The 21,416-nt window shown below is 63.9% G+C and overlaps 2 protein-coding genes and 1 long non-coding RNA gene across 4 annotated transcripts in view; 2 read left to right on the top strand and 1 right to left on the bottom strand.

Annotated features, from left to right (window-relative positions):
* The window catches only part of TNRC6C (trinucleotide repeat containing adaptor 6C), a 99,876-nt gene extending 96,845 nt beyond the window's left edge, over positions 1-3,031 (top strand). For both annotated transcript variants that reach the window (XM_047081288.1, XM_047081289.1), the window contains one exon: positions 28-3,031. In XM_047081288.1, coding sequence (XP_046937244.1) covers positions 28-388 — 361 coding nt within the window. In that variant the 3' untranslated portion in view covers positions 389-3,031. The remainder of the gene's footprint in view (positions 1-27) is intronic.
* A 4-nt stretch (positions 3,032-3,035) lies between these two features.
* Positions 3,036-20,950, bottom strand: TMC6 (transmembrane channel like 6). Its single transcript, XM_047081291.1, is given in 23 exon segments — positions 3,036-4,075; positions 4,078-4,189; positions 7,904-7,971; positions 9,661-9,739; positions 9,870-10,046; positions 10,145-10,278; positions 11,061-11,136; positions 11,396-11,491; positions 12,281-12,378; positions 12,598-12,679; positions 12,792-12,943; positions 13,263-13,418; positions 14,226-14,370; positions 16,115-16,305; positions 16,528-16,563; positions 16,565-16,789; positions 16,986-17,082; positions 17,237-17,269; positions 17,271-17,336; positions 18,576-18,738; positions 18,963-19,058; positions 19,225-19,364; positions 19,543-20,950. Coding segments are annotated over 23 exon segments (2,559 nt in total). The 5' UTR covers positions 19,599-20,950; the 3' UTR covers positions 3,036-3,994.
* On the top strand, positions 10,229-11,950 carry LOC124513366 (uncharacterized). Its single transcript, XR_006962363.1, has 2 exons — positions 10,229-10,839; positions 11,725-11,950. It is a non-coding gene; the product is annotated as an uncharacterized LOC124513366 (long non-coding RNA).
* Positions 20,951-21,416: the final 466 nt, after the last annotated feature.

Here is a 21,416-nt window from a genome sequence, read left to right as displayed (position 1 = left end):
AATTTTGTTGCCGTCCTGCCCTTTCAGGTGTGTTCTGGGAAACACTACCATCCTGGCCGAGTTTGCCGGCGAAGAAGAGGTAAATCGTTTCCTGGCCCAAGGCCAGGCGGTGCCGTCCACCTCCGGCTGGCAGTCGGGCACCGGGGCCGGCCAGGCGCGGCTGGGCGCCTCGGGCGGCTCCCACGGCCTGGTGCGGAGCGACACCGGCCACTGGAGCGCCCCGTGTCTGGCCGGCAAAGGGAGCAGCGACCTGCTGTGGGGCGGGGTCCCCCAGTACTCAAGCAGCCTCTGGGGCCCTCCCAGCAGTGACGACGGCAGGGTGATCGGAAGCCCCACCCCGCTGAACACCCTGCTGCCCGGCGACCTTCTCAGTGGGGAATCCATCTAGGACCGAGAGGACCCCACAGGCACCACAATCAGCAGCGCCGGGAAGAGAAGGCTGACCCTTTCCAGTCCGGGCGGCGCTGAGGACCCCGCTTGGCCCGGAGCAGCCCGGCAGCCCTTGAGTACCTCCGTCCAGTACTGGGGACGCATGTCCGCCGCGGTCCTTGCGAACTGTCCACAGGACAGTGCGGGCTGCGCTTGGTCAGTGTCACACGCTAATGACAGGATGTTCCTCATAGCTTTTTATTTTGTGTCGTCTTATGTTCGTATGGTGTGTCGTCATTTTGATTTTTTAAGTATAAAAGCTGCTTAGACTAGTTCTATCATGAAGGGCACTTTTCAGATCGTGGGCTGGAAAGGGTTATTTTATCAAGGGGGGCGGGAGGGAGGGAGACGAGAAAGCCTATGTAAAACGAGCCTGTGACGATTATGCACATTACCAGAGGCGGCCCGTAGTCAGGGCGGCTGGTGTCCATCCCTGGGCACAGAGCGCGGGCTCCACGCGGCCGCCTGCGCTCTGCCCTCCGCTCCCACGGGCCCGCCTATGCACATTACCCTTGTTTCATTACTTTTTCCTGTCATTTTTTTTAATCCCAAAAAATATTTTTTAAAAGTTAAAAAAAAAAAAAGACATATCGAACATGCAAATACTTGAATCCAGCAGGCCAACAAGGAGACGCGTGCGCTCGCCGCGTCCAGTTCTGCACTCCCAAGCTGACACCAGTGCGCAGAGACAGGCTCCAGGAAACATTTCTGAGTTCACAGCCTATGTGCGTGTGTGCGCGTGTGTGTGCGTGCGCGCGTGTGCGCACCCCTCTGTGTTTGTGTGTTAAGCGTGTGAGGATTTAACTGTGGGTTTTCCCTTTTATTCAGTATATGCTTTTTTTTTTTTTTTTTTTTTTTTGGCGCATTGGTCCAACGTTTGTTACTATTATTAGCTTCTAACTTTGCACTGAGTGTCCCTGCTCTTCCTTTCGCTAATCCTATACGTTAAAGAGAATTCATAGGACAGGGCCGGTGACAATTCACGTGTAAATGTTTACTCAAGGACTCTGTTACTGCGTTTAAAAATTACAGTGTATATCTCTGGATAAATAATATGTATACCTACCTTTAGCAGCTTTTTATTGTGGACTAATGCAAGAGAATTATTACCAGAGTATTGCACCATGTTTCCATTTGGAATATAAAGCGAAAGAGAAAACAGCTGGTGCTGGACCGTGGCCATAGATACTGGTGAGAGCCACCGGCCCCGCACGAGGAGCGGGGCCAAGCACTTGGACCTGGGTGGTGACCGCTTTCGGAGGGGCCCGTGCTCAGGGCTCCCACCTGTTTACAGACCCTTTTTTCTCCTTCAGACTTTAAAATTTAAAAAAAAAAAAAAAAAAAAATTTTAAAAAGGAATTTAAAAAAAAAAGAAAAAAAGAAAAAAAAAGAGACTTCCGTGGTAAAGAAACCTATTTTCCGAATGCAGATTCGCTACTTCAGAGCTCTGGGATTGAACAAGTGTCGTCGCTTCCCTCCGGCCATCGTTGTGGACTGTCGAGTGTTCCCTTCGTCGAGGTGACGAGACGTTGTGGTCACTGTCTTGCACATGTGGACGCGCTCTCAGGAAAGCCAGGGTTCCCGAGGGGCAGCTCCACACCATTTCATGTATTTTGTAACCCGACTCCTAGCACTGAAGATGTTATTAAAAAACAAACAAAAAAAATAAAAAGAAAGAAAAAAAAAAGAAAAAAGGAAAAAAAAAACCACAAAGAAGAAAAATACCTAATCTCTAATGTGTAGCAGTTACATATTTACCAAATAACGGACTCAAAAGAAATAGATGTTTGAAGAGTGCTTTATATATTAAAAATTGCTTTATGTTTTAAAAATGATCAATGTTTTGATTGTTTTGCAAGAAAGAAAGACAATGGAGTAACATACCCTCAAGTATGTTTTAAAAATATATGAACATTGTGCTCCCTGCCTGCTTGATCAGGAAACTTGTGCATTACATTTTTTTTAATTAGCTTTTTAATGGTTTTATCAAAACAAAACAAAAAAAGAACAAAAAACAAAAAACTTAAAAAAAAAAAACAAAAAAAATTTAAAAAAAAAAGAGAAAGTCCTGCAAAATTGCAGATCGACAAAAGCTGGTTTTATAGAGGATCATGAACTATGCACAAACCGGGTTCAAGACTTGTTTTCTGAAGTTTAGTCGTGTATTTAGCTAAACAAACCTTCCTCAGAGTAAGTGCATCTCATTGCCGTTACCTGCGTCCTATGTATTTGACGTACACGTACTTACGCGTGTACGGCAAATATATGTGCGAGCGCGCGTGCGTGCATGCGTGTGCGTCCAGACAGCGGGCCGTGCTGCCGCCTAGCATCGGGTTGTAGAAAAACGGAGTTTTTAAAATTGGGGATGGAAGTGAAGACGCTTTATTTGTTTGTTTTTGTTTTTTGTTAATTTTTTTTGACCTTTTCTTTTGAATTAAAGATGTCTGTAACTCTGAGATTAAAAAACAAGTTTGTGGCTTTTAATGTTTTTTCCTCATAGAATGTGATCGTTAAAGAACACGCACCGAGAGTTGCTTTCAAAAGGACAACGCTTTGTTGAATCTTAATAAATTGCAATTTTTTTCTTGGCTGTTCAAATAAATGTGGTTTTTGTTTTTGTTTTTGTTTTTGTTTTCCCAAGGACAGGTATCCTCGATTTTCACTTTGTATGTGCTGGGGGAGAGAGCGCGCCCCTCTCTGATGGCCTCCGAGCCGACACGAGTAAGGAGACGGAGCTCCGGATGCCGGCCGGGTGGCGGATAATGTTCTCATTTGTCTTGTACCTTTGCAGTTCGCACTGAAGCCCCACCACGGATGGTCGAGAGCCTGAGACGCAGCCAGGGCCTGCGGCCCCCCGGCCCCCGCGACCCGGTTTGGGCATCAGAAATATTTGAACAGAAGCGCATGATGGAGGTCTTCTGTGTTTCCTAGACGTTTCCTTGTTTATCCTTGTAAAACAACCCAAAATAAGCCGTGGAAGGTACGTTTCACGAAGCACTGGGCAAGAGCAGAGCGGGAGTCCAGGCACGGCCAGGACGCGGTGGCTCTCTCCGTGCCGTATCTCCCTCCGGCGGCAGCCAGAAGGCGAACACTTTGGTTATTTTCTCGGGTCCGCGCCGAACACCATGACCTTAGAATGGTTCCGGAAGCATCGGCGCCTCCAATCATCAGGATGGTGAAGACGGTCTCTGGGAGGCAAGCCGGCACGTCCGCCGCTGTGACCACTTGCCCAGAGACTGGCAGGACGAGGGTCTGTCTCCACTCCCCTTCCGCGGCGGGAAGGCAGGCCCGTGGACTCCTGGCTCTGCCCCACCTCTTTGGAAAGCTGCGCAGGACCGCGCCGAGGGGCTCACGGTCCGGAGAAGCGCAAGACCAGAAGGGATGGAAGCCGGAAGCGGGGCAAAGCGCACCCGGCACTCCCAACAAGCAGGTGCAGTGTCCAGGGTTTCTGCGAGAGAGCAAACTGGCAGCACCTGCTCCCCAGGGCGACGGGCTCAGCGCCCCGAAAACATCCAAGGGGCGCGCCAGGCTGGAGGTGGGGCCGCCCCGGGCCCGGGAGGCCGGATCAGATTTTAACGGGCTGCGGAAAGCTGGGGACGGGGTGGGTGACCCTACGTAAGCCCAGGTCGGGAGTGACTGCTCGTGGGCCAGGAGTGGGCAGCGGGGGTCCTGGTGCCCACAGTACAAGAGGAGGCTCGGCGTCTGGAATCGAGAAGAGGGTAGGTGCGGAGCTGCGCTTTTTAAAACGTCCTGGCAACACCTGCGGAGAATGGCAGACAAAAGACTGGATGCCCGGTGGGTGGTAGCAGAGTATGCAGGGAAGGGGCTGTTCCAACAGCCAGCAGGGGAGGGGCGAGCACGGATTCTAGCGACCGAGAGGAGACGGGGAGATGCTGAGCAGCTGAGCCCATGTTCATTGACCAGAGCGAAACGGAGAGCAGCATTTCTTCCCTGGTGCAGTACGCTCGGGATGGATCGAGGGAAACCCCCAAGGAAGCATGACCGGAGTCATAATTAATTTGCCAGCTTTGCGCATCGCATCTCGGTGCAAACGCAGTTGATGAGCTCCCCTTGCGTGACGCTGCCTGACCAGGAACCGGATAAGTAGCAGGCCCGGCCGGCGCCCCGGTTTGGGAACCAGAAGCACGTTTCCCAACACCCCCTCCCTGGGCACTTCTGCCTTGGGCTTAAGAGACCGTGTCAGATGCTACACAAAGCTGCGTTAGAATTCTCTGGAAACTTTTTTTAAACCCCAGTGCCAGGACACCTCCCAAACTAAGCAAGCGGAATCCCTGGGGGCGGCCCCGGCCCCCGAGTCTTAGTCTCCCCATTTGGCTCCATTGAGCAGTCAGAGCCGAGCAGCAGTGGCCGGGAGGAACCTTGTCATCGGCCCAAGAGCTCCGTCAGCCCCCTGGCCCCTGGAAGAGCAACTTCTTCCTTTTTTTTTTTTTTTTTGTTCGCGTTTATTTTATTTTTGAGGGACAGAGACAGAGGGTGAGCGGGGGAGGGGCAGAGAGACAGAATGTGAAGCAGGCTCCAGGCTCCGAGCTGTCAGCACAGAGCCCGACGTGGGGCTTGAACCCACGAACCGCGAGATCATGACCTGAGCCGAAGCTGGACGCTCAGCCGACTGAGCCACCCAGGCGCCCCTGAAAGCAATTTCTGAGTGCTCAGTTGGCCTCTTTTGGCAGTTATAGATCACTTTTTTTTTTTTTTTTTAAGCAAAATCCCCGTGCCAAGCGTGGTGCTAAGCACCGTACAGAACCTGTCATTTGCTCCAGCAGCCCCACGAGGTGAGGAACCCGGCTGGGCAAGGTCACAGAGCAGGCGCGAGGCTATCAGCTCAGAAGGGTCAGGATCCGGGCCCGTCCGACACCCCAGCCCTTGCGCAGGCCCGATCCCCCGGGGGCTCCGGCGCGGGAGGAACGTGGTGAGATGCGCTGACCGGAGGATCTTGAGGCCGCACGCTGTCAGAAACAGCACGACGGGAGGCGGGTGTCCAGGAGGAGAGCGGGCTCACGTGGGAGCCGGGCCGGCAGGAGTCAGCGCTGCGGTCCCGGGGCAGAATTTCTTGAGAAAACCTGTGTTTTGCTCGTAGGGTCTTTCAACTGATTGGGTAAGGCCCACACACATTATTGGGGATAATCTCCCTAAAGTCGGCTGGCTGTACGTGCTAAACACACCCGCGAAACGCCCTAACGGCAGCGCCCGAGTTAGTGCTCGAGTGAGTGAGGGACACACACAGCCGTCACACGTGGTAGTTCTACAGAAACCTGGGCGGGCCTTTGACTTGTCAGAGCAGTTTGGCCCGACCTCACAGGGGCCACGAGGCAGCTCGAACTGGGAGTGGTCTGTCTGTGCCCGCTTAGAGGCCTGTGTCAGGAAGGGCGTGTCGCGGAGTCCTTGGCCAGCCTCCCTCCATCTGGACGCCCGTCCAACTTCACCCCGACGTGCTCGTGCCCAGGATGAGCGCCAGCCGTCTGCAGGGACCCCTAAGCCCCGTGTTGGGAGCGGCCACGGCAAGCCAGGAATCGAGCCGTCGGGGGCATCGAGGGCGCCGCCCCCCACCTACAGAGAGTGCCAGGTGAGCCTCCGGGGCCACATCAGCGGATGGACCCGTCCCCGCACATCTGCGAACAGTCCTACGCGCCCCCACCCCCCGTGAGACCGTCCTCGGAGAGGGGACGGTTCGGGTGGGCGTGGGCCCGGCTGGGGGCACTGCTGGTGGTGGTGTCTCCGCCGTGGGCTTGATTGGCGCTCCCCACTGCCTCGCCCAGGCCCGAGCTGTGCTCTTCTGGATTCCTCTGTGGGATGAGGAGTCGTGGGGCCATCTCCCCGGCTGCCACAGACCTGGGACACGGGGGCCTGTGACGGCCTCTCCCCACCTTCCCTTACTCTCGGGTTCACGGCATCCCCACAGGATCGCCAGGCCGTCCCGGCCTGCGTGCTGGCTGCCCCTCTGCCTGGCAGGCTCCTGTCCCCCTGGCCCGCTGCTAACTGGGACGCCGTCCCCCAGCCTCCCTAACTGTGCTCTCCACACCCCCGGCCCTGTAACCGCGGGATACCACCGCTGAGAGCTCTGTCACCCTGGACACCCCCCACACTTGCTCCTTGCCTGCCTGGCTGCCCGCACAGGTGCCAGCCACCTGGCACAGGCTGGCCAGGGGCACCTGTCAAGCTGTGGGTTGGTCCACCTGCCATCTGAGGCTCTGCCAGCAGAGGGCGCCCTGTGCTTAGCGCCAGACCCTCGCACCCCTGCGGAGGGAGGGAAGAGAAGCCTCCAGCCAGAAGGAGGAAATAAAGGGCCCTAGGTTCCCACGCCCTCCGCCTGGACGTCGTCCGCAGGCGAGGGGAGGGGACACAGCACAGTGGTGCTTGGGCGCCCGGCTGGCTCGGCTCTGAGCACAGACTCCCAAGAGAGGCCCGCTCTGCAAAATATTTTTACCAGAATAAATAGAGTCCCGAGCAGGATCTAGTCTACGGGGGGGGGGGGGGGGGCTCCAGCCCCACTCGCCCACCCTCCAGCTCCAGCCTCGATGGGCTGCAGAGTCCTGTCACCCTCCCCGTGGCCCAGTGGGGTTGTCCGGCGCGTGCACCGTCTCAGGCTGGCTGGCGTCTCTGCCTGCGGGGCCGTGGAAACGGAGGGTGACGGGCACGGGCCGTACTTGTGAGCGGATGCAGGGCTGTCCTAGCGGGCGTCCGGATCCTCCTCGAGCCTCTCGGCCTCCTGGGTTCTACCACCCCTGCCAGAAGGGGGAGTCAGCAAGGGGCCCCTCTGTCCTGGGGGCAGCAGCGGGTCACCCACCCAGGAGGCTGAGGAGTCGTCCCGCCAGCCTGGCTGAAGCCAGACACCCAGCAGCCTTTGTCAGGGGCTGCACTCAGACACCCCCCCCCCCCCCGCCCTGCCCCGGCCAAGGGTAAAGAAGCTTCTGGAGAGCCTGAAAGGGGCTGGACAGACCTCCAGTGTGTCTGTAGGCTGGGCAGGGCTGTCAGATGGCTCAGTCTACAGGTTCCTGCTGCCCAGGGATGAGCCCCGGGGCCTGGATGGCCCTCCTCAGCCTGCCCAACCTGGCCCGGGCGGGGCGGGAGTCCGTCCCCAGGTGTCTGTCTGTCTGTCCGGGCAACAGGAAGATGGGTGGGCTTGCCCACACGTAAGAGAGGAGCAAGGAGAAGGGAAGCTACAGCAAGCTGCACCACCCCACCCAGAGCGTGCACCCCCCGAGAACTGAGGGGCCAGCTCTCGGGCACCCCAGCTTAGAAAGAAAAGGGCGTGGCAGGGAGGACAGGAGGGGAAGGGCCTCAGAGCCCGGCTCGACCCCACCCCTGCACACGCTTCTCCCCTGCCTTCCTTTGCCCACCAGACTTCACGCCTGAGCAGGGAAGGTGGGAAGGAGAGCAGCCAGGGAGGCCAGCACCCCTGCCCTCCTCACCCCCTGCTCTGCACCAAGTGCCCGACCCCGCCATGGCCCCTCACCTGCTCCTCTCCTTCTTCTCATAGACAGAGTGAAGCTTGTTGATCAAGAAGATTTTGTCTTCCCCCTCCTACAAAGGCCAGAACACAAAGAGTGAGGGAACAGTTGTCTATCCGTCTGTTCAGAACGGTCCTTAGGGAGCTCACAAGGACTGTTGGACAGGACAAGCACAAAAGGTTTAAGGGGGAAAGAGGCACCAAACAAGGATGGAAAAACCAAGAGCCAGGCAATGGGCATACATAGAGATCTAAGCTTCCTAGCGGCCAAGGTGAAAAGGGAAATGTAATCGGGGGCCCAGTGAAGGCCACAGAGTCAGCCTGACCCAATCTAAAACTGGTCCTGCCACTTACTAACTCTGCACTGGGCAAATTACCTCCTCTCTGACCTCAGAGTCACCATCTGTAAAAGGGAGATAAGAATGTCTGCCTCATAGGGCTTGTGTGCCTTTCTACTGTTGTTCTGACCAAGTACCACAAACTTAGCAGCTGAAGACAACACAAATTCATCCTTCGGTTCTGGAGATCGGAAGTCCAAAATGGGTCTCACTGGGCCTAGGATCAAGGTGTCGGCCAAACCGGCTCCTTCCAGAGACTCTGGGGAGCATCCTGGCTTGCTTTCTCCGGCTTCTGCAACCCGCCCACAGCCCTGGGCTCGGGGCCCTTTCCGTCCCAACTGGTGGATCTGGAGGGCTGTGCGCTCAGTCAGCCACCCAGTTTCCCAGGCCCCGGGAAAAGCCACTCGGGGAGCTAGCTGAGCTCAGACCTGCAGCCCCCAAGGCCGCAGACCTGGGGCGGGGCCTGGCCTTGGGCAGACGCGTCTGCAGCAAGGGCCCGCCTGGAGACCCGTCCTTCCGCTGGCCCCGCTGGCCCCGCTGGCCGAGAACTAGCAGGTGGAGCTGTGCGGCCCCCACCCCCACCCCCAGCACGCGCCTGGACGAGGCGCGGCCCCCAGCCCCACGTGGATGCCGGGCCACAGGCACAGCTGGCCCCAAAGTGGTCGGAGCATTGGGTGCACGAGTGAAAAACCCCAGAAGGAAAACAGCCCTGGGAGGGCGGCGTCTGTGCGGGGACCCGCTGTCGCCGGCCGGTCCCCCCGAGCACCCAGCCTGGACCCGGGCAAGACACCTTCCCCAGCTGGGAAAATGCCACCCAAGCGACCCAGGTGCCACAGCCACGTGCTTTTAACATGACAGGAGGTCCAGTAACCCAGCGGGGAAAGAGCCACGCTCGGGGCAGGAGGGACGGTCCTCAGGGCAGGGCCGGGCGGCCTCTCCGCGTGGGCTTAGGCGGCAGGGGACCGGCGGATCCCGAGGGGTCCCAGGAGGGAGCCGCGCCCCGGGCTTCCGGGCCCACCCTGCCTCTCACACTTTCCCGACAAACTGCAACGTGCTTCGTAACAATGTTTTAAATCCCGACCCGCTTTCAACCTCACTCCCCTGGTTTCTGAAACGGAGGCAGGGAACGGGGTCCGCAACCTGACATGAGTCCCCTAGGGAGTCCAGCAGCTGTTTCCACGTCTCAGAGATCCTCACAGAGACTCCCCGCCCCGCAGGGCCGCACACCCTGTCCCCGGGGGGTCTCTGCCACCCGCCCGCCTCCCTCCTCACCTCCCTCCTCACCTCTGCTGAGTACAAACCACACACAGTCCCCGGTGGTGTCACGTGTTTGGCAAATAGACCCTTTCAGCAGCCTGGGTGGGTGGGGGGGTGGGGCTCAGCGAGCAGGTGGCCCGCAGGGCAGGGGGTGGGAGGGGCACTCACATTGCTGATCTGCTCCCGGAGGAGGCAGATGACCTTCCGCTGGCCCTTCACCACCTGGATGTTGAGGTAGATCACAGCCCTGCAGGAAATGGGGGAGTCGGTTGGGGTCGGGGTGGGGTGGGAGGGGGGACGGACAGGATGGGGCCTCCCCCCCTCCCCCCCCCCGCGGGCCGGTCCTTCCCCCGGAAACCCCGCCCACCCGCACTCACAGCAGCAGGGCCGACACCAGGTAGACGGGGAAGGTGTTTTCCACCAGGTACCGGTGGACCCAGGGCAGCCAGGAGACCCTAGGGCCCGCCTTCTCCAGGCGCCGCACCCACACCTTGCCCGCCTCGTACATGGTGTCCAGGGTCCGGAAGGGGCCGCAGGTGCCGGAGGGCTTCACCCTGGGGGAGGACGGCGGCCCGCGCGTCACCCCACACGCAGCGCCTCCCGAATCCAGGGCCGACCGCGCCCCGCCCCCAGGCCGCAAGCGCCCACTCACTGCCACACGGCGTAGCAGAGGAAGACGGCGGCTCCCAGGAAGGACGGGAAACAGAGCAGCGAGATGAAGACGGTGCTCATGTGGGAGGCCAGCCAGGGCCTGCGGGGCGCCTGGCAGTTGGCCATCAGGCTCGTCTGGGGGCAGAGGGACAAAGGCTGCGCTCTGCCACTGCCCTGCCGCCTCGGCCCCCCCCTCCCCCAGGCCCGGCAGGGGGCCTCCCGCGGGGAAGGGGCCCTGAGGCCAGACCCCAGGACGGGACGGGCTCCTCTCCCCCCCCCCCCCCCCCGGAAGCAGACCCTCCGTGTGAGCCTGCGGGGTGGGGAGAGCCGGCCAGGCCAGCCTCCTGCTTTACAGGAGGGAGACCGAGGCACAGGCGGGGGGGCTCGTCCACCGTCCCTCGTGTGCGGAAGAGTCCATAGAAACAACCGCCCGGCTGACTGAAGGTCTCTGCTGGGGCGGGCACCGTGCCCGGTGCTTTATGAACATCGCCTCCAGCAGGGCACTGTCCCCATCGCCCAGACAAGGAAACAGAGGGCCAGAGAGAACCTGGTTCCCAACCCCAACCCGCTTCCCTCCGCCCAGGTAGAGGCCTCCGCTCAGAGCAGCTCCCAGCGCCAGGCCCTGAGGCCCAGCGCGCTGGAGCGCCCAGCAACACCCAGGGACCCGACAGGATGCCACCCAGCCTGTGAAAGGCAGTAAGGCGGTGGGGGAGGGGGGGGAGGGGGGTAGTCGGCTGTTCCCCGGGGACCATGGGACTGACCCCAGAGGGAGCCCGGGGATGCCGGCCCCAGACCACTCGGGCCGAGGGGAGGGTTCCAAAGCCGGGGCTCCGGGTCCAGCAGCCCAGTGACCCGCCCTGGCTGCACACTCTCCCGAGGCCCTGCCACCCTCCTGGGGGCCCAGCGGGCACCTTTACCTTCTTGATGTAGAAGAGAAACACCAGCTTGATGATCTGGACGGCAGGGAGGAGGGGAGCAAAGAGGACCCCCAGCCTGGGGAGACAGGGGCGGGGGCTGCAGTCCAGAGGCTGGGGTCACGACCCCTGTGCCGCACCCCAGGGCTACCGTGGCCCGGCCCGGGGTCAGACCTCCCGGCCGCACCCCAAGGCCGGGCCGAGCTCAGGAGCCTGGGAGGGGAGGGGTCGGGGCCCGCGTCGGTCCAGAGTCCCACGGCGGGGCCCCGCTATGGTCCCGAGCGGGGAAGGGGGCTCCGCCTTGGCCGGGCAGCGGCAGGCCGGCGGAAGATGCTCACCAGGTCAGGGTCTGCCCGTAAATCAGCTCCAGGACGTTCCCGGCGATGTCGAACTCCGGCTTCTCCTTCCTCTTAAGCTTCCTCTCGGAGATGAGCCTGGGGCAGAGGAGGGTCACTTAGGAGGCCCGGGCCCAGAGACCAGTCCCCGCAGGCAGGCACCCCGACCGGTGACCCTCCCCTCGGGCCGAGCCGCCCGCCCTGCCCGCCCCCCTCAGGCGCCCAGCTGATGTCAGGGCACACGGCGGGCCGAGGCCCCCAACCTGAGGGGCTCCAGGCTGCAGCTGACTTCCTCCCAGTCTTTTTTCTGTTTTTGTTTTTGTTTTTTTAAGGAAACGCCACACCCAACGTGGGGCTTGAACCCACGACCCCAAGATGATGAGTCGCACGTTCCACTGACCCAGCCCGCCGGGCGCACCATCCCCCCTCCCCCCACCCCTCAGTCTCCGTTCAACGTCCAGGCTTCACACGCTTCACTGTTAAACATCCCTTTTTTTTCATTACTATCAAATGCATGTGTTCCCGGAAAAAAAACACAAACAGAAGAAAATAAAAACACTTCCAGCGTCAGCACCTGCAGCGCCCCGAAAACGTCCCTCTCCTTCCTTCCTTCCCTTTTTGCCCCTTTGCACAAGACTGAGATCATACATCATTTTGAAAACTCTTCCCCCACCCCCGATCTAAAAAGAAAACGGGGGTGGGGGGTATATCCTGTCTTGTGCTTTTCTCGGTTTGATGATGTACAGAAGAGGCGTCGTGGGTGCGGATCGACGGCCCCGATCCGGGAGGCGAGGCCCAGTTTCCAGGGGATCCCTGCCTGCCCTGCCAGCGGGGGGTGGGGGGGGGTGGCAGGTGCCCAGGAGGCAGGTGCGGGGACCAGGGCCTCACCTCCACACCAGCTCCCCGAAAAGCGTGTCCAGCAGTATAAAGATGAAGTCCAGCACCATTAGCCGGTACAGCTCCTGGCCCACAAAGTTCTCCCAGCACTGAAACAGACCGGGCCTCAGCCCCCTGTGCCCCTGGTGCCCCCGCCACCCTGCCCACCCCAGCAGCCCAGCTGGGGGCCCTCCCATCGGCCGCAGACCAGGCCAGAGGCGCCACACGGCGGGTGCCCCCCAGCCCTCGCAGCAGGGCCGCCCCCCCCCGCCCCCCGCGACGGGCCCGCGGCCTCACGCCTCCCCAGCGCCACCCAGGTCCCCCCTCACCTGGTCCCTCAGGGCGCCCACCCTGCGGCCCAGCCAGTGGTAGCAGAGAATCCCCAGGATGACCATCTTGAGGATGAGGTTCCTGGACAGGACGGGGAGGCGGGGGGCGGTGCTGAGACGGGGGTGCCGGGGGGGGGGGGGGGGGGCAGGGGTCGTGCCCCAGGAAGCTCCGCCCGCCCCGCCTGCACACACACCTGCAGACGGCCACGTACACCTGCAGCACTGGGGAGTCGTGTCGCTCCAGGGCCGCCAGGCCGCGGTACAGGTAGGGGGCCCCCAGGTTGAGGAGGCAGACCACCACCGGCAGGGCCAGCAGCGCCCCCCCCTGCTCAGCAGACACGGGGCTCTGCGGGAGGGGAGGAGGGGGCGGCGGTCACGGCAGGTGCAGGTGCGCCGGCGGAGGGAGGGGCCCAACCGCCCCGCAGCACCTCCCTCCCTCCCTCCCCCGGAATACGCCCACCCCAGTCCTCAAGTTCAACCCACACGGGAAGGGGGTGGGGACACAGGTGCGAGGGGGGGGGAAAGAAAGAGAAGAAGAAACTAAAAGATCAGAAGGCGGGGGAGAAGGCGGCGCAGGGGCCCGGTCACCGGGGACCCATCCCTAATGAAGCAGGGGTCTGACCCCCTGCCCAGAGCCCCCGGGGCCGCCCGCTCCCTGCCCGCACCTGGATCATGAGCTCGGAGAAGGCGTAGACGGCCACGGTGCAGCCCAGCGTGATCGCCAGGCACAGCAGCCACACGAGGCCCAGCACCGCCACCTGCCTCAGCCGCCCGCACACGCTCCGGGGACCCTGCCGCAGCTGCCCCTCGGCCAGCAGCTCCTGCGGGCGGCAGCCAGCCCGTCACGAACCCCGTGACAGACGCGCGGAGACGGGCAGACGCGTGGGCGACACTCGCGGGGACAAAGAGGGACCTGAGCCCCCCTGCCACCTGCCCTGGGGGGGGGGGGGGTGGCCCCCGGCTGACCGGGAGCCCTGGGGTGTGAAGGCCGCCGGGCCACCCGCGGGAGCTCCCTGAGGGGCGAGGGCCCATCAGCCGGGTCAAAGCTGGGGGATCCCCGGACACGAACCCCGGGAAGGCGGAGAACCCACAAGGCCCAGCTGGGCTACCGGCCCCGGACAAGGGACCAAACCTCGGCTCTCAGTTTGCTCACTGACGGCACAGGAAGAGAACAGTCCCTGCTTGCCCCGGGCCACGGGGGCGGGGCAGGGCTGCGTGCAGGCGGGAGCCCCGGGGCCTCTTCCCACTGGGGGACCAGAGAACACGGGGACTCCTGGCCCAGGGCCCCAGGAGCAGCCTCGAGGACAGGCCGACAGCAACGACCCACCCTGAGCACGCCTGCCCACCAAAACCCGCTGTGAGCGGCGCGTCCCGGCTACGTGGGCTCCTGCACATTCGAGGACCGGGGACACTAGCCCCTGCCAGCAGACAGCCCCGAGAGAGAGGCGTGCACGGGAGGAAAATCCAGGATGATTCCCGGGGCCACCCCGTGTCCGGAACCCACTGTGAGCAGGGCCAAGACCCGCCCCCTGCCCGCCACACGCCGGAGACACAGGCCAGGACTGGCATTGCGGGGACACAGGGACGCGGGGTCGGGGCAGCAGCCCCAGGGCCCCCGAGCAGCTCACCTTCAGATGGGTTCGGATGTTGTCGTGCTGGAGGCGGGAGGCCCGTCTCTGAGTCACCTTGTGGTCCCAGGAGCAGAACACGGTGATGGCATGAACCCCCGAGGTGCTGCCCACCCGGTAGCTCTCCCCAAAAGAGTGTGACATGCTGGGAGGAGCAGAGCCAGGCAGAGAGGTGACGAGGGGCACAGAGGGCGGGAGAAGGCAGTCAGGACACTCCCTGCAGCCGAAACCCACCACCCACTCAGAGGAGCCCTCCCAGCGCTACGTCGGCCTCCCGCCACCCACCCCCCTCTCCTCCAGCCCTGCGCTCCGGGCATCCCGCTGCAGACCGCTGGCCACCCTCGATCAAGCCTGTCATCAGGCCTGTCTCATACGGTACCCGCCAGCCATACGCAGCTAGACGAGGGCTGCGGCTCCAGGACCCACTGATGTGGCCGGCTGCAGAATATGCCGGCTGACCCCAGGGCCTTTGCACTGCCTATGCCGAGAACCAAAACACTTTCCTCTGCTTCTCCCCTGCCTGCTCGTGTTTAACCTCCCTGTCTGACACGCCCCTCGGAAGCCAGCCTGACTCGTTCTCCCACGCTCCATAACAGTCAGCAAAGGCCTCTAAGACTCTGGATTTTCCCAGCCTCCTCACTGGTCTGTCTGCTCCCCTAGACAGCAAGTTCCTCAAGGGCAGACCCTGTGCTCGTTCACCTTCCTGCCCCGAGCTGAGCACAGCGAGTGTTTGTGGGGTAGACAAAGTGTTGAGTGGGTGGGTAGAAGGAGGGAAGGAGGGAAGGGAGGGAGGGAGGGAGGAAGGAAGGAAGGAGGGAGGGAGGGAGGGAGGGAGGAAGGAGGAGGGAAGGAAGGAGGGAGGGAGGAGGAGGGAGGGAGGGAGGGAGGGAGGGAGGAAGGAAGGAAGGAAGGAGGGAGGAGGAGGAGGGAGGGAGGGAGTAAGGAAGGAATGAAGGAAGGAGGGAGGGAGGGAGGGAGGGAGGGAGGGAGGAAGGAAGGAGGAGGGAAGGAAGGAGGGAGGGAGGAGGAGGGAGGGAGGGAGGAAGGAAGGAAGGAGGGAGGAGGAGGAGGGAGGGAGGGAGTAAGGAAGGAATGAAGGAAGGAGGGAGGGAGGGAGGGAGGGAGGAAGGAGGGAGGGAGGGAGGGAGGGAGGAAGGAAGGAGGGAGGGAGGAGGGAGTGAGGAAGGAGGGAGGGAGGAAGGAAGGAGGGAGGGAGGAAGGAGGGAGGGAGGAGGGAGGGAGGAAGGAGGGAGGGAGGAAGGAAGGAGGGAGGGAGGAAGGAGGGAGGGAGGAAGGAGGGAGGGAGGAAGGAAGGAGGGAGGGAGGGAGGGAGGAAGGAGGGAGGAAGGAGGGAGGGAGGGAGGGAGGGAGGAAGGAAGGAGGGAGGGAGGGAGGGAGGAAGGAGGGAGGGAGGGAAGAAGGAAGGAGGGAGGGAGGGAGGAGGGAGGGAGGGAGAGAGGGAGGGAGGGAGGAAGGAGGGAGGGAGGAAGGAGGGAGGGAAGAAGGAGGGAGGGAGGAAGGAAGGAGGGAGGGAGGGAGGAAGGAAGGGAGGGAGAGAGGGAGGGAGGAAGGAAGGAGGGAGGGAGGAAGGAAGGAGGGAGGGAGGGAGGGAGGGAGGGAGGAAGGGAGGGAGGAAGGAAGGAAGGAAGGGAGGAAGGAGGGAGGGAGGAAGGAAGGGAGGAAGGAGGGAGAGAGGGAGGGAGGGAGGGAGGAAGGAAGGAGGGAGGGAAGGAGGGAGGGAGGGAGGAAGGAAGGAAGGAAGGAGGAAAGGAAAGAAGGATGGATGGATGGACGGACAGATGGACGGATGGAAGGAAGGATCCCCGAATGAACGGACGGGCGGCTGGCGAGTCGTGCTCAGAGCAGGTCATTGGGTGCGGGGCCCTCACCTGTACACCAGGGTGATGCAGGTGATAAAGAAGGCTCCGCCCACAGTGAAGAGGTAGGCCAGGGGCATGTTGTAGGGCAGGCCGTCGGTCTCGCGGCCACACTGACCGCCATCCGGGGCGGGCACGCACGGCGGGTTCAGCGTGCTGTTGCTGTAGTAGCCGTAGTACATGACGGTGTGGGTGAGACGGCCCTGCAGGCAGGAGGCCCCGCCGCGTCAGGGACGTTCCCCCGCCGACCGGGCCCCAGGCGTCGCGAGGCAGAGGAGGGCACCCGTGGGGGCAGGGCGAGGAGAAAGGCAGAGCAGGGGAAGGGCCGGGGCCGGGGTGGGGGGAGAGCAGGGAGGTGGGCCAAGGGCCACAGCCGAGTCGGGGCACCCCCCCCCCAGCCACGGACGCCCCGACCGAGCCCTCACCCCGCCCGTGAGCAGCTCCAGGCCCGTGAAGGCGGGGGACGGGGCCCGGGGAGGCTGGTGGCGGGAAGGCGGCCTGCACGCCCACGACCAAGGCCAGCACGGGCAGCAGCAGGAGGGCGTTGAAGGCCAGCAGGGTCTTGAGGAAGAGGAAGTAGGAGAGCACGCTGGAGCCGAACTGGCCTCCGATCCGCTTCAGGGCGTAGCGCCAGGGCTTCAGGCCGTGCAGACCCGCCAGCAGCCAGAGCCCCAGGCCGTGCAGGGCCTGTGGGCACCAAGGCGAGAAGGGAAGCAGGGTCAGCCCCCAGCTCCCGGGTTGGGCGGGGGGGGGGGGGGGGGGGGGAGAGCAGGCCTGCAGGCATGGGCGGGGGGGGGGAGACCCCACCAAGAGGACAGCAGGGGACGAAAGCCCCCCCCCCCACCCGGCGGCCCTGGGCCCATCCCAGACCGGAGGCTCCTACCAGGACGCAGGTGTCTCGGAGCCAACCGCAGCAGGGGAAGAGCCCACGCCGGCCCCGCCGCTCCCTGTGCTTCCCGGTCAGGGTCCGGCTCTCCTCTCTGGGCGCGGAGGCAACATCGCGGTTGGACCAGGGATGGGCCCCGCTCCCTCCCCGCCTGCTGCAAGCTTGGGGGGGGGGGGGCCTTCTCACCGACCACCCAGCCCGGCCAGGGAAGCGGGTGCGGGGGCCGCCCGGGCCCGATGGGCACTGACCGCAGGCTGCGTTTCTCAGCCAGGCCCAAGGGCACCCTTCAGCATGTGGCCCCGCTGGGCCACCGTCAGGCTCTGGAGCTCCTTCACCAGCAGGGACCCGCTTCTCTGCAGGAGGAGGGAGGACGGCCTCGGGTCGGTTCCCGCCGGACCCCTCCCTCCCGCACCTGTGGCCGTGACCCCGGACAAGCCTGTCCGCCCCTGCGGCCCCACCCCAACACACACCTCTGCCCGCCCAGGCCCAGGAGGCCGGCTCCCCTCTGCTCGTGCCGCCCAAGCCAGGCCCGGCCATGCCCGCCTGTGTTCCCGCACCAGCCGTCTTCACTCTCCCCCACCCGGCCAACGGGCCCCTCCTCCTCGACCCTGACTCTCCTCCTGAGCCCCCACAGGCACCTTGCTCTGACCCCCGTTGCCCCTGAGCCCCCGCCCCCCCGTCCCCACCCTGGTCAGCAGCGAGGAGGTCCAACCCCAGCCCCGACCACTGCCCACGACACCAGCTCTCGTGGGGGTGACGGGGGAGGGCGCCGCCTGGAGACCCGCCCCTCCCTCTCTCATCTCCACCACCACCCTGGGAGGGGGCAGCCCTCCAACCCCAAGTTCCCAGACAAGAGGTGACACTCGGAAAGCTGACGGACACCCGGCCCGGTTTGCAAAGTGAAGCTGGAAAGTTCACCCTGACCCTGGAGCCCCGCGCCTCCCTGCGCTGTCCGTCCCCTGCCGCAGGGCCTCGAGCAAACTGGGGAGGAGACAGGCGGGGGCCCCAACACAGTGCCTGAGCTCTGGGCACCTGAACGCCAGAGGATACCAGGTTGAAGGCCAACCCGTGACACTGGCCCTGCTACAACCACCGTCCCTTGCCCTCTAGCCCCTCCACACCGGCCTCCCACCTCAGGGCCTTTGCACATGCCCCTCTGCTCTAGTGTCACTTCTTCCAGGAAGCCTCCCTGAATCCCCCTCCCGCAGCGTGCCTTTCCTTCTTCGCCCTTATCTGTGCTTTAATCATCTGCTTTTCCATTGAGTTGGTTCGATCTGTTTCACTGCCGGTGAGCCAGACCCGGTCAGGGACTTTCCCACACTTGACCCAGCCCCAGGTTCATCGCACCCCAAAGCCGAGACCGGCATATGCAATGGGTGCTCAGCGTGGGAGTGTGTGGGCCAGGCGTTTCCGACCGCTGCCCGCCCCGGGCCAAACCCTTCTCGGCCCGAAGGCCCCGCTTCTCAGCCGCCCCTGCCCCCCCCCACCGTGGCAAGGCCTCACGAGGCCTGGCAGCCTTCGGGCAGCCCCGCGGCAGGAGGGGAGCCGGCCTGGGCTCCGACCCACCGAGGCGCGGGGCCCACTCACTCACCCTCCTCCTCGAGGGCCGCGGGGTCCAGCTCCAGGTCATAGAGGCGGAGGCTGGGCCGGGCCGAGCGCCCCACGCCCCCGAGCTGGGGCCGGCTGACCCTGCGCCGAAGCCGCACCGTGCGGTTGTAGTACTGGGAGATGATGGCCCCGCGGCTGCGGCCTGCAGGGGGGGTGGCAGGTCAGGGGGCCGCGCCGCTGTGCCTCCCCGCCCCTCGCCTCTCCCGGGACCCAGGCACCACCGGCCGGCTTCCCCAGAGCCTATCTTTTAGCCTCTTTTTATCCGTGCGGTCGTTTCTGCGACCCAGCGAGGCCAGGGGCCGGGAGGGGGCGGGGCGGGTACTCACAGCGCCACCCGCAGCCCCGGCCGCCCAGGGTCCCACTCACCGATGGTGCGACTAGGCATGCTGGCCAGGATGCGGAGCGTGGCCGTGCTGTGGGCAGCAGCATCCTCGGGCCCCACGAGGGCCTGGCGGCCACCGCCTGTACACAAAAAAGACTCGTCCGGAGGTCCCGGCTGGCCAGCGGCCTCCGCCACCCGGTCCCCACCTCGGGCCCGCACGCAGCCGGGAGGGGTGTCCTGAGAGGCCGGGAAGGCTCAGCACCCGGCCCACAGCAGCAGCCGGGCGCCTGGGCCAGGACGGCTCACCCGAGGTCCCCGGGGCTGCGGCCCCCAGCCCCCTCTGCCGTAGCTCCAGTCCCTCCTCAGCCACGCACTGGCTCTGCTCCTGGATGAGCTGGTGGAAGGAGTCATGCACTTCACTCTCGTCGTAAGGGCTGGGCTCCCGGCTGCGGGGGCAAGAAGGGGGCAGGCGTCCAGGACTCAGCTGCCCCGGTCCCGCCCCAGCGGCCGCCCCTTCCCCGGGCCCTGGTCCAGATGGCCTCTCCCTGGCAGGGAGTTTGGGGACATCCCTGCCCTCCAGCCCGCCGCCCAGCCCCCACCCCCCGCCAGGCCCAGACCACTTACTCATGGTCCTCCGGGATCTCAGGGACATTGAGGACAAAGGGCAGCGGCTGGGCCATGTCTAGGGCTCACGCCCAGCCAGTCTGCAGCCCTAGGGCAGCTCAGAGCCTGGGTGCAGCCCCCGAAGCCTCCCGCTGCCCATCTGATGAGACAGAATGTTGCACCAAGGTCAGCCTTCCATGCCTGGTGCCCGGCCGAACCACCCGCTCCCTGGGGACCGCGGGAGGTGGCACTCACAGCCTGGGCCGCCCGAGCCCCTGCCCGCCCCCCATCCGCATACGCGGTCAGGCTAGTGACCCCGAATAAAACTCATGCCAGAAGGGGGCGAGGGGGATCCCGTTCCACCGCCCGAGGGAGAGAGGAAGGAAGGGAGGGGGGTCTGGGCAGTCCCCGTCGGTTTCCTCTATGGCGCCAGTCCCTGGAAAGGGAAGGGTGGGTGTCTGTGCACACGGCTGGCCTTCCCAAGGGCTCTGCCCCGGGCACACCCCCACTCTCTTGGTGAAAAGGGTCAGGGCGACCCCGAGCCCTCCTTCCTGGGCCTGCCCATAACCCCAGAGCACTTCCTCTCCCAGGAAACCCCTCCCACAGCTAGCCCCCACCCCCCACCAACATTGCTCTCCCCACTGGGCCGGGCTGGGCGCTGCAAGGTCACCAGACCTACTCCCCTGCATTCATCACCCCGGGGGCCGGCCAGGGCAGCTGCCTGGGAGAAGGGGGGCTGGGCGTTAAACAGGCTGCCTTTGTCCAGCCTGTGTCCAGGCAGAGGGCTCTGCGGTCGGCTGGGGCCAACTGGAACCAGCGTGACCTTGTGTGGGCTCTTCACTCTGTGCCCTGCGTCTGCTCGGTGCCCGGTCCTCCCTACACTCACCCCCAGGGAACGCGGCGCTCAGAAAAGTTGGCTCAACTCAAGGGGACTTCCTTGGGTGAGGCCAGGGTGCCCAGACAGTGTCCTCACTTAGGGGCCTCAAGGACTTCCGTTTCTGAGCCCAGCCACCCCCCCCCACACACACACACACAGGCCAAGCCCCTTCCCCTCCCTCCAGCAGGAGCTCAGCTGGGAACCGGCAGAGCTGGAGGTGGGGCCGACCATGTGCCCCCCAATCCTGTCCCTAGAGCTAGAATCCCCTCCTCCACAGACAGACCCCTTGCAGGCTCAGACCCACAGGCCTCGCCCACACACCCCTTCTCCCCCAGGGGGAGGGGGTTGGGGAGGGAGTGGGAGGTGCTCAGAGGCCTGGAACCCGAGGCCTGCCTGGGGTAGAGGCTCACCTGGGCTCCCCGTCACTGCCTAGGACTTCTGCCAGCGGACACCCAGCGCCCGGGCACCCCGCCCCAGGCCCGGGCAGGTCCGGCAGAGTTTCCGGGGCACCCCATTCCTGAGCCCTGAGCCAGGTGAGGAGGGGCAGGGGTGGGGCCGGTTTCCAGGGGCAGCGAGTCCCCTGGGAGCAGCAGCAGCCCAGCCTGGAGCCCAGGGACAGCAGCAACTCCGGGAACCCCTCGGACCCCCCCCCCCCCCCCCGGCCCCGCCAGTCTCCCAGCCCCCGCCCCCCCCCTCCCCCGCCGCCTGGGGGCCAGTGATACCTGCCTGCGCGACACGGCGCCCTCCCCGCCCCTCCGCGTCCCAGTCGCGGGCACCAACACTGCCCCTCTCCCCCGGTGCGGCCCGCGGGGGGGGGGGGGGAAGCAACCGGCGTGGAACCCCCTGCCCGGGGACCCCGGGGGCCCCAAGGGACTGGGAGCGGGTCCGCGGCGGGGGAAAGCAGCCGGGCGGGGAGGACCCGGGCGCCGCCCCCCAAGCCCCGGACCGGCCCCCGGGTCCCCGCCGCTCACCTGGGACGCGCGGGGTGGGGGAGGAGGGGCCCTGCGCGCGCGCCGCT

Source organism: Lynx rufus, unplaced genomic scaffold, assembly GCF_022079265.1.
Source record: "Lynx rufus isolate CCGP_SWC_20201006 ecotype Redwood Valley unplaced genomic scaffold, mLynRuf1.p SCAF_18, whole genome shotgun sequence".
Taxonomy (NCBI): Eukaryota; Metazoa; Chordata; class Mammalia; order Carnivora; family Felidae; genus Lynx; species Lynx rufus.
The sequence above is the reverse complement of the archived record's forward strand: the minus strand, read 5'-3'. Positions and strand labels throughout refer to the sequence as shown.